This window comes from Vanellus vanellus (genome assembly GCF_965231255.1).
Source record: "Vanellus vanellus genome assembly, contig: HAP1_SCAFFOLD_45, whole genome shotgun sequence".
NCBI classification, from domain to species: domain Eukaryota; kingdom Metazoa; phylum Chordata; class Aves; order Charadriiformes; family Charadriidae; genus Vanellus; species Vanellus vanellus.
This window is the reverse complement of record NW_028128545.1, coordinates 1591511-1603669: the sequence shown is the minus strand read 5'-3', so window position 1 is coordinate 1603669 and position 12159 is coordinate 1591511. Positions and strand designations below refer to the sequence as shown.

General features: G+C 52.7%; 1 protein-coding gene across 1 annotated transcript; it reads right to left on the bottom strand.

Moving 5' to 3' along the window:
- Positions 1-1056: 1056 nt before the first annotated feature.
- On the bottom strand, positions 1057-1995 carry LOC309684255 (olfactory receptor 14A16-like; the record flags this gene model as incomplete). The annotated part of the gene is made up of 1 exon (XM_082500188.1): positions 1057-1995. One exon carries the CDS (start codon positions 1993-1995, stop codon positions 1057-1059), a length of 939 nt encoding a protein of 312 aa, XP_082356314.1.
- Between the last annotated feature and the right edge of the window lie 10164 nt (positions 1996-12159).

Here is a 12159-nt window from a genome sequence, read left to right as displayed (position 1 = left end):
AAGAGCACAAGTACCCTGGGCTTCCGCAGGCAGCTCCCGTATCTCATATCCCATATTATAGCAGCTTTCCAGTCTCTGAAGGGGGCCTACAAGAAAGCTGGAGAGGGAATTTTTGCAAGGGCATGTGGGGATAGGATGAGGTGTATTGGCTTCAAACTAGAAGAGGGGAGACTTAATGTAGACATTAGGAAGAATTTTTTCACTCTGAGGGCGGTGAGGCACAGGAAACTTTTGGATGCCCCATCCCTGGAAGTGTTCAAGACCAGGCTGGATGAGGCTTTGAGAAACCTGGTCTACTGGGAGGTCTCCCTGCCCATGGCAGAGGGCTGCACCTAGATGATCTTAAATGTCCCTTCACACCAAAACCATTCTATGATCTCACCAGTGTCCCTTCCTTCTTCCTGCTGGGTGTCCACTGACTCCCATGGAACTTGTTTGTGGGTATCCCGATTGTATGCTTTACTTTTGAGCGACTTCACCTTCGAGGGTGTATCACCTTCTGAGTCTCCATTCACTCCCAGCTCAGGACAAGTGGCCAGTGCCCATCCTCTCCTGACCCCTCCAAATTCATTTCCAGAGAGACCTCTACGTGACATCAGTCCTGTCATACAGGACGCAGCCAGAGGTAATTGGGAGTTCATGCAGCACCTTCTGCCATTGGACACCAAGCAGAGAGCCTGTAAAAACAGAACTCTTGGTACAATAGAACCCAAGGGTACCGTGTGCTTAACCCCAAACAGAGGAAGAACGCAAAGAGAGCAGACACTTTAAAAGAGAAATTCGTGCAACATTTTTTTGGCAGTGACTCGTAACTCTGGAGGAAGAGTCCCGGCTTCAGGCACTGCACCCAGGAGATGCCCTTTTATTGAAGACCTGCTATTGGACATTGCTCGTCTAATTCAGTAATGTGCATGTGTCAGACACAACATGATCAAGCCTGAGGAGAAGTAGTATAAGCCTAGAATATGATCTATAAGAAAGATTATCAGAAGGGAAAAAAAATGAGCACCCAGCCGAAGATAAACTCGGAAAAAAGTGCAGAGAAGGGGAGAGAGGTTAGGGTTGGTGAAGCAATGTCCATTGAGCCAGTTTCCATATGGCATCCTTGAGCTCCTGGTTCCTCATGCTGTAGATGAGGGGGTTCACTGCTGGAGGCACCACCGAGTACAGAAATGACACGAACAGGTTAAGGGATGGAGAGGAGATGGAGGGGGGCTTCAGGTGGGCAAACATTCCTGTGCTGAGAAAGAGGGAGACCACGGCCAGGTGAGGGAGGCACGTGGAAAAGGCTTTGTGCCGTCCCTGCTCCAATGGGATCCTCAGCACCGCCCTCAAGATCTGCACATAGGAAAAGAGAATGAAAGCAAAAAACCTGAATCCTAGTAAGACACTAACTACAAGGAGCCCAGCTTCCCTGAGGTAATCTGAATGTGAGCATGAGAGCTTGAGAATCTGTGGAATTTCACAGAAGAACTGGTCCAGGGCATTGCCCTGGCAGAGGGGCAGTGAAAATGTATTGGCCGTGTGCAGCACAGCATAGGGAAAAACACTACCCCAGACAGCTGCTGCCATGCGGACACAAGCTCTGCTGCCCAGGAGGGTCCCGTAGTGCAGGGGTTGGCAGATGGCAATGTAGCGGTCATAGGACATGACAGTGAGAAGAGAAAACTCTGCTGAAATGAAAAAGAAAAAGAAAAAGACCTGTGCAGCACAGCCCTGGTAGGAAATAGCACTGGTGTTCCAGAGGGAATTGGCCATGGCTTTAGGTACAGTGGTGGAGATGGAGCCCAGGTCAAGAAGAGAGAGGTTGAGGAGGAAGAAGTACATGGGGGTGTGGAGACGGTGGTCGCAGGCGATGGCGGTGATGATGAGGCCGTTTCCCAGGAGGGCAGCCAGGTAGATGCCCAGGAAGAGCCAGAAGGTCAAGAGCTGCAGCTCCCGTGTGTCTGCGAATGCCAGGAGGAGGAAGTGGGTGATGGAGCTGCTGTTGGACATTTGCTTCCTCTGGGCAGGGGGACCTGTCCAAGGAGGAAAAGGCAGTGAAATCTGGGAGAGACTTCTCTCAGGAAAACCCCATGCTATTCCTCAGAGAAATCCCTCTCCCTCAGCTGAATGAGGAATGACCCAGATCATTCCCCGACCACACCAACTTAATGGCACTCTCCATGACTGGCTAAGATACTACTTCAACACCTGTTTTCCATGAGGGCACCTCTGGGGCAAGACTCCCAGGGTCAGAGGCGGAAGAGAAGCCGACTCACACCCCTACCCTAACTCCCGAGATCCAGAGTACTACAGATGGGTGGGGAAACAGGAGAAATGCATCTGTGCTCTGAAAAAATGAAGGGAGGAGAGGGAGGCAGACGGGCGTGCAGTGAAGCCTTCTCCTCACCCAGCTGTGCTCTCCCCCTCACAGCCAATGTCACTGCCCAGCACTTGTTTTTTGCCTGTTTGTTGTGTAGGACACACACACTTCTCCTGGACTGGAGGTGCAGCTGCCAAGGAGGTAGCTCATGCCCTGGACCCTGTGGCTGTGGGGTGGGTGGGAGAGGAGAGCAGAGGCTTGCTGCGGAGCACTTATCTGAAGGTCAGGGGATGGCGGGAGGTGCCAGGATCCCCCTGCCCGCGCATTTCTGGCAGCAGCTCCCTCTCTCCCCCTGCCCGTGTCTGGGCTGCCAGGAGCTGCCCCTGCCTGGAGCTGCTTCTCTGCCCTTGGGTCTCCTCCTGCCAGTGCTCCAGAGCCCATCCCACCCGCTGTGTGCTCATCTCTGCCCTGCAGACCCCTCCTGGCAACACAGCGCTGCCCAGGGGCATCTCTGGCTGGGCAGGCTCCCATGGGGAGAAATCCATTCCCACCTCCCACTGCCCACCCAGCCAGCCAAAAGGAGAAACTTCACAGCACAGACTTGTTCCCTTTCAGGGGAAAGGTGACTCAATGTCCTTCTTGAAAAGGACCTGGGGGTCCTGCTGGACAGCAGGATGACCATGAGCCAGCACTGTGCCCTTGTGGCCAAGAAGGCCAATGGCATCCTGGGCTGTATTAGAAGGGGGATGGTTAGTAGATCGAGAGAGGTCCTCCTTCCCCTCTACTATGACCTGGTGAGACCGCATCTGGAATATTGTGTCCAGTTCTGGGCCCCTCAGTTCAAGAGGGACAGAGAGCTGCTGGAGAGAGTCCAGCGTAGAGCAACTAAGATGATTAAGGGAGTGGAGCATCTCCCTTATGAGGAAAGACTGAGGGAGCTGGGTCTCTTTAGTTTGGAGAAGAGGACACTGAGGGGTGATCTTATTAGCGTCTATAAATATATAAAGGGGGAATGTCATGAGGATGGAGCCAGGCTCTTCTCAGTAGCAACCAATGATAGGACAAGGGGTAATGGATTCAAGCTGGAACACAAGAGGTTCCACTTAAATTTGAGAAGAAACTTCTTCTCAGTGAGGGTGACAGAGCACTGGAACAGGCTGCCCAGGGAGGTTGTGGAGTCTCCTTCTCTGGAGACATTCAAAACTCGCCTGGACGCCTTCCTGTGCAACCTCATCTAGGTGTTCCTGCTCCGACAGGGGGATTGGACTAGATGATCTTTTGAGGTCCCTTCCAATCCCTAGCATACTGTGATACTGTGATACTGTGATACTGTGACCCTCTGCAAATGTCGTGGGGGTGATGGGGATCTGGGAGCAGCCCTGACCCACACAGGTGCCTCTCCACAGCAGAAGGCATCTGCCTTGCTGGTGGTCACTCTTCCACCCACAGCTTCTCCCCACAGTGCCGTGGGAGCTCCCTGGGCAGGCGGAGAGCTGACCCTGGCAGGCGGCAGAGTCCCTGCCCCGGCACACAGCCCCAGGGGTGCAGGGACCCTGCTGGCAAGGACAGCCCTGCCCACCCCTGCCTGCACACCCCTACGCACACCTCCACAGCCATCCCCGGCAGAAGGCAGCACTCAGGCTCTGTCCCTCTCACCAGGCAGCAGGGAAGCCCTGCTCTGGAGCACATCCTCCTCCTCTACGGCACAGAAACTGAGAGAGTCCTCCTACACAGAGCCCAGCAGCTGTCAGACGGAGCAGCTTGAGGAGATCCCTCCAGGAACTGGAGATGCATTGCCCGGCACCCAGAGACTTACCACGCAGAGGGCGGTGAAGATTCCTGCCCCACTGAGCTCTCAGCACCCCCCACTCCCAACTGCCTTTAAGCTCTCTCCTCCTCGCAGGTCTCCTCTCGCTGCCTGCAGGCAGTGCCCCCAGCCCTGCTCCTGGGCAGAGCTGTCTCTCTGCAGCGCTGCCCGCTTGCCAGGAGCTCCCTCCGGCCCAGCAGCCCGGCCCAGATCAGCAGCAGAGGACCAGCCCAGGGCAGCAGCTTTTCTGTCCCCTCTGGGCTCCCTGGAGGTGTCCCTGGGGCTCCAGGGGAACCTGCTGGGAAACAGGATGAAGTCATCACTTATTTTCCCTCCCTCAGCTGGGGAGAGACACTTCTGTCCAGGAGTTTCAAATCTCAGTCAAAGACAAGTTGAGGACCAAGAATACCTTTTTTTCTTTTTTTATTAGACAGCATACTCAGACAATTCCAGGGAGCAATGTCCTTTTCCTGTTTGGAGGAAAGAGATTCAGCTGAGTCAATGGAGGCTTCTCAGCCTGAGTTTGTAGTCCCTGGGGCTACAACAGGAGTTACCTCCATCCCATGCCCACCACAAACCCCCAGCAGGTGGCATTCCTCTGGCCTCACTTCACAAGGGCACAAAAGCGGCTCCTGCATGTGAGCTCCTGGTCTCAGCTCCCTTGTGAAATAATGGAGAGGGAGGGCAGGAGGAAGATGTTTGGACACAGACACCTGGGGACATCTTTGGTGGCAGGGGTGACCAAGAGGCATGCTGGGAACTGAAAGCTCTAGTGGAGCAATTCAGAGAGACAGGGCAGCATCTGGGGGCATCTTGGTGGAGGCTGGTGGGAAATCCCTTTGGCCAACTTCAATGACAGAAGGTGTCCACGTGGAGGACAAGTGCCCCTGTAACTCTTCCTTCTGCCCAGGACAGGCCCTAGAGGGATTCAGCTGACCAAATGGAGTCACGTGGAACAGGCAGAGCTCAGTCTTTCTCTTTCTCTTCTCCATCAGCTGTCTTTTCCACATCTCACTGGAGTATGATGGCAGTGGTCTCACGTGCATCCCTTCATTGCCTGACCTAATTCAGGGCAGCTGAACCTCAATTTTGTTTACAGATTCTGTCCTGTAGTGCTCGGGGTGGTGCCAGGTCTCTCCAGCACAACTGCATGCTCCTGACAGGGACAGCAGAGGTCCTGTACAGGAGCCCCGTTCCCATCCAGCCTGGCTGTGTGACAGGCATCACCCAGAGCATCTCAGACAGAGTGGGTGCCTTTGAGCCAGTGACTGAATCCCACCCCTGCAGTGGCCCAAGCTCTGTCCCTTCTCTCTCCAGTAGAGTGCATGAACAGCAAGCACATCACACCAGAGTCTCCTACTGTGTTCCTTCGCTCTCTAACTCTGCTGCTTCTTCTCACCTCCAGTGTTTAACCCTTGATGACACGATCATGGATCAGGCCAATGATTTTCACAGTGGTCCTGAAACACATGAAGCCTACACTAAGGACACTCTCGACGTCTTCTATTCCTTCCTGATATCAGCTTCACCTCCACCACAGGCCCTCATGGAAGCAGTAACACAACAGACAGCAAACCCTTCTCCTGCTCAGACCGCACAGCCCAGCTCTTCTTCTCTTTGGCATTGGACTGAGAAAGGTTTGCTCCCTTTGTGAGAACCTCATTTCTTCTTTGCACTGCCATGTGCCATCCACTCCAGCGTTTCTCTGCTCTGAAGCAAAGCTGCAATGTTTTTGGGAAGTGACAGCCAATGGCAAAACCTCAGAACACCACAGCTTTGCGTGGTGTTTTTCTCTGTGCAATATTCAGTGAGGACAGAGAGTCATCAGTAGAGCTTGGGATGCCATCGGTTCAGGGTTACGTTGGGACGGAGGGGTGGTGGTCAATATCTGCCGAGAAATAGTCACTGGGATAGGACTGTGTAGGACAGCCTGTGGTGGGGATGGCCCCTTTGTGGGGGCTGGGACTACCCAATAGAACTGCAGTCCTCGTGCAACCGACTATGGCTGCTGTCTCTTCTCCTCAGGACCCCGAGAGGACACCAGGTCCCTTCAGCTCCAGCGCTTTCCTACCACTTCACTCACCACTTACTCCATAGAGCCAAGGAGGAGCCCTCGCATTGTCCTGCACTGGGCATCATACACCCCCACATCTCACTGCCCCCAGGAGGAGCCCTGAGTGTCCCATGAGGGAAAGAAATCCCATTCCCGAGGGAAAGGATCCCCATTGCTAGGGGAAGCGGGTCAGGGCTTGAACATCCAGCTTGATGAAACACATCCAGGGCTTTCACAGCCACATACACATTGGATTTTCAACCTGTAACCAGTGCCTCTGACTTCCTGCTTCACCAGCCCCCACGGATGGTCCCTTTCCTGGTCATTCCCTCCATGGTCTCTCCAGTGATGGCCCTCAGTGGGGCTCGCTAACACCCTCAGAAACTTGCAGCTTTGCTGCTGCCTTTTCCTTCTCCAGAGGCTTGGTCAGCCTGTCAGGATCTGCAGTTCAGGAACGTGGCACCAGAGGGCTCATTCACATGCACAGCTCTCAAGCCAGGGCTCTGACCATGATTTCCTCCACTCCTCAGTTCTTATCTGCTTAATGAGAGAGATGTCAACAGTGACAATATTTCAATACTAAAAAACTGTAAGGAAGGACTTCCTTTTTTCCCCACTTGTCTTCATTTGTCTTCTTACACATTAAGTGATATCGGCAATCTCCAAATGCTACTGAAAGCGAACATCTCCAAATGGAGGCTGAATGTGTAGGGCAGTCAAGACCCTTTATGTCAGACACTCTGTGGGCAGTCTTTGTCCCAACCCCCCCAACCCCCATTTCTCTCTTCAGCCACCCGGGACTACAACAGCCTTGTTCACAGCTGAGCTTCCTCCACTGCAGTCCATTGGCACCAGTTTCCACCAATTTTACCTAGAGAACAAGCTGCACGCAGACATGTGGGATGTTTCTTAAATGTCACAAAAACAAAAACAAAAACAAAGGAAAAGATGGTTCAATAAAAAATAAAATACACTCTTCTGCTTTAAATGCACTCCACGTTACTTCCTCTGAAGTCCACTGTTCACAGCAGATGGCATTAGACCAACAGAAAACACATTTGTCTGCCAAGCCCAGATCCAAAGACCCCAAAGCCCTCCCTGTAATGGCCTCTGTTTCTCCATATTCAATCTTTGCTCACAGTGAGGCACACGTTGATGTCATGAGCTCCCTCGATCCACAGAGGGAAGCAAAGAGAAAAAGTGAACAAAATGCTCTCTTTTGAATAGCCAAATCTGCAGTAATCCCAGTGTATCTGGGTTAAAGGAGCACCGTTAGGAGACTCTGCAGCATCTAGACACACTCGTTTCTCATTCCCCTCCAGCGCTGGACAGCTTGGGTGCAATTGTCAAGAATTCCCTTTAATCAAAGGGAAAGAAATGAGTTGTGTCAAGTGAGATACTTTCGCTACACTGCCTCTCCTCTAACTCCTATTGCTGAAAGACTCCCCGCAGACCTGAGACATGTGACCCAGTGCCATGTGGGGCCATCACCTACCCACGGGTATCTCTGAGGCAGTGGACGCCTCTGTGTGGGCAACTTCATCAACCCCTGAAGGAAGATGTTAGGCAGAAGCTGAAACAACTTGGTGTTAGAAGTGTGTAAGAAGTCTTCATATTCTCAACTTTGATGCTGGTCTGTAAATTGTCATTATTGGTTCATAGGCCATGGACATGCACCAGCAAGCTGATGGCCCTTTCTCTCCCTCTCTGGAAGTACAGAATTATGCATCTGGTCCCTTCTGACTGGTAACATTTGACTTTGCTCAAGTAGCCCCTGCTTTGATTCCTATCCACCGTTGGCTGTTTTCCTCTAGAGTCCTGCCGCCTTGAAACACAGAGGCCTGGGAGACCTTGCTGGTGATAACGCAGTCAGAGAGCACACAACATAGATCTATCTATGCCCACTTTTTAGCAGTGATACCGTCTTATCTGTGCTTCTTTTTCCACTTTCCCTGAAGTACTACCAGGTCGTTATGGTGCCCTTGAATTGACTTTGAAGTTTCAGCTGAGTTTTGATATAGACCATTTCTGTGCTTGGAAGATGCTGTCCTTGAAGATCAGCTGTACTGAGCTCGGCTGCCGTTCATTGCTGCCAACCATGAGATCCCCACTCAAACTCCCAGGACCAGGCTGAAGTTTCCTCCTCAGATGTCTGCCATTTGCCTTTCCTTCCTCGCTCTCCTTGGGAGCTGTGTTGCAACTGCTTCAGTGTCACGAGAGCCAAGGCTTACAAGGACCTTCAAGTCCCTGACCATCTCTTCCACGCTGGCAAGAATGACATCCAGGCTTGCATTGCCCTTGTCAGCCTGTCTGGCAGCTGTGCTGAGGAGCTCTCCCAAGACACTCCAGAACCCTCCTGGACTCTTTCACACTGCTGTGTACCACTTCCAGGAAATGCCAGGGCCTTTAACGTCCCCAGTGAGGCCCAGGCTCCTACATCCAGAGACTTCCATTGGGTTCCTTAAACAAGACTGTGCCAGCTTCCCCACCTTGACTGTTGGTTCCTCATCTCCCACCACCATGTCACCTTGACTGGCCCTTCCTCTGACCCTCATTCACAAGGGCTCACCCAACTTGTAGCCTTCATCATGAAGGAGCTCGATGCATCAAAGAAACTTCATCGCTCTGGGGTTACCCCACACCAGATCCTTCCAGCCTGTCTCTCCTGAAAAGCCAGTTCCCATCCCATTCGCCCAGGGGTCTGCCTTGTCTCACCATGCCTTGGCAGTTACGCCATGGATGTCGAAAAGCACATGCTCCAGCTCATCCTGGCTATGCCCTTGTCTGAGGGTAAGAACGCATATTTGGGCTGTCGCACTGCAGCATTTCTGCCCCCTCTGGGCTCCCTCGGGGTGTCCTTGGGGCTCCAGGGCAATCTGCTGGGAAACAGCCTGAAGTCATCCATGATGTTCCCTCCCTCAGCTTGGGAGAGACACTTCTGTCCAGCAGTTCATTTCTCAATCAGAGACAGATGGAGGGCCAAGAATATCTTTTTTCATTTCTTATTAAAAAGGACATGCAGACAATGCCAGGGAGCAATCTCCTTTTCCTGTTTGGAGGGAAGGGATTCAGCTGAGTCAATGGAGGCTCAAAGAAGTCTGCTGTGTCTTGTCACTGTTTTCTTCTTTTACAACAGTGCTCCATGCTCAGAGTCAAACAAATGTTCAATGGCAACTCCATCACCCACTTACTCTTCCCGGCATTCGCAAACACGCGGGAGCTGCAGCTCTTGACCTTCTGGCTCTTCCTGGGCATCTACCTGGCTGCCCTCCTGGGAAACAGCCTCATCATCACCAGGGAAAATAATCTGAAAAATCAACAAGCCAACAAAAACACCCCAACCTCAACACTGTGTAAGCACTGCTACACAACAACCAAACCAGCAGTGTGTTTGCGTGTGTTTGGCTCAGAAACCCAAAATACAGCACCACACAGACTGCTGTGAGGAAAATTAACTTGCACTCCAGACAGGCCAAGTGACACAGGTCAATGGGAGAGCTTCCAGGGGTGACCTTCCAGACTGAGGGTGGGGGTTACTGTCTCTGGGAGTGTGATGCTCATTGCGTGTTAACAGAAACAGCACCTGGGGCTTGTGCAAGACTTACTATTAGGTGTCATGGAAATTCCAAAGGAGGAATGAAGGTTGTTTGGGAATGGACCAGTTTGAGAAAACCTCAAGAAAAGGGCCTGAGTGTAGCCCATTATGTTTAAAGAGGTTGCTGGTAAAGCCCCTTGTGTGGCCATGGCCTGCAAGTGATCAGCCCAGCCTCTCCGGTCTTCTTCTCCAATTCCACCAAAGTGCTGCGGGGGTGACGGGGCTCTCTGCTCTTGGTAGGTATGGAGCTGTGAGCGCCAGCCACTGGAGTGGGGATGACAAGTCACAGGGGCTAGTGCACCTGAGGGGGGCAGAAATGGAGAGCCCAGCGTGAATGCCTATCATGTTGCTGGGTGGGTCAGTGTGTGTAACTGCTGGTAAACATGAGGCTGGAGAAGCCAGCCAGTGGGATAGAGACCTGGGAGCCAGGTATGAGAGAGACCATGACTGGATACCGGAGAGACCAGAGGCTCTGGGAACTGTCTAGTGGAGGGAACAGGTGGTCCAAAGCATCTGCAAGAGAAACTGTGGGGTCCTGGGAATCTGGTACTGGTAAGGTTATAGGCCTGGACCAGGAAGGGAAGGGACTGTATGAGAGCTGCAGGAACACATGGAGTTCTGCTTGGAGATGGACAATGAGTCAGCTGAGAGTTGATGGATGAGGATTATCATGCAGACCAACATGGGCAATGCTATGGTGGGTGTCTGCTACAGACCTTCTGATCTGCAGGGGAGGAAAAAGAATTAGACGAGGCCTTCTGCGGGTCCTGGTCCTCATGGGGAACTTGAGCTAAGATCTGGATGGTTTCATAGCCCTTGGTCGCCAAGAGAAATGCAATTGCCCAGACGGCAAAGACCTGGGTTCTGTTTGTGCATTCCAGATTTGCCAGCAGCCTTGGCAATTTCCAGTGCTGGTTGTCCCACTTTTGACCCAATTTTCCTCCAGGCTGTAGACACCCATCTTGCTTCCCCACCTTGCTCTCCCCTGGGAATTTCTGTACCTTCACTGATGTCGCTGTGCCCTAACCGGCTGTTTCTTGGAACAGAAAGCCATGGGATCGTCACCACTTTCCCACTTTCCCAGCTGCACTATAAAGCATTTTTTCTCTCTCCTGCATTTTCCCACTTCCAAGGAAATCTCAAAACTCTCAGAAAGGACCTTCCAGGCAGGCAACCTAACTCATCAGTGACTTACAACGTCAAGCCTTTCAGGTGACAAGACAGAAGTGACCTCACTGTGATCTTCTAAACCACCTGGATGCTGCTGCTGGCCTTTCAGCTTTGTGGGTAGATGTAGGCAAGCCATATGCCTGCTGCTGTCCCTTCAGATACTCAGGTAGAAGGGACAAGCAAACCCATACCCACGTCCTCTTCCTGGGTGGGGCTTCATCGTTCAGGCGAGTAATAAGGACATTCAACAACGTTGGCCCAAATGCTGATCACTGAGGGATTCTGGTTATGACTGGCTTCTGGGAGCACTTTGTGCCACTCTGGACATTTTGGCCTGATCATCTAGCCAACTTCCCACCCACCACACCATCCACTGCTTCAGCCCAGAGAGCATCAATATGGCTATAAGGAGATGATGTCAAGGTCATGCACAATGCCGGGTACACAACGTGCCCTTGTTTCCCCTAACCATTCTGGTCCAGCAAAGCCTTTCTTGTCCTTCCACTGCCTCGAGGTGGCTGCAGGAGGACGGACCCCATCACCCTCCAAGGGACTGAGGAAGGCTGACCAGTTTGTAATTACCCCAATCCTCACCCCTGCCCTTCTGGAAGATGGGTTTGACATCTGCCTTCTCCATAGACCTCGGAACCTATCTGGCTGAGCTGGCACATTTGAGGGCACAATGCAGAATCACAGGACAGTGTGACGTAGCAGGCACGAGCAGTTGCAGTGAGCCTGTCCAGGACACTGGAGATGAACATCCCTGGGACGGTGGGGATTTGTTCCTGCAGTCACACACAGAAATGTCAGAGCTCTGTGGGGTGCCCACACCTCAGCTGGCCTCGGGCACTCCTCATACACACACGGCTGATCAGAGACACGAGTCCTTCTCTTGCCCACGCAGAGGCAGTGCACTGCAGCGGGGTCTCTGAGCTGGGGTGATGTCCAGTGCTGAAAATGGAGGTTGTTCTTGGCTGGACCATGATGGTGACCATGAGGCAACTTCCCCGGGGTGTCCAGCGGGCACAGGCACAGCCCAGACACTGCTCTGCTGCTCCGTCATGTCTCTTGCAGGAGCCCGACTGTGCCAGGACACTGCTGTGTGACCCCAGCCTGCACACTCCCACACTTCAGCCCTTCCCTGGGGTTTCCCTCTCCGGGGCACTTGCCAGCCCTGCCAGCCCAGACCCTCCCTGAATCTGGCCACCTCCTGCCCTCTCCCAAGCCCA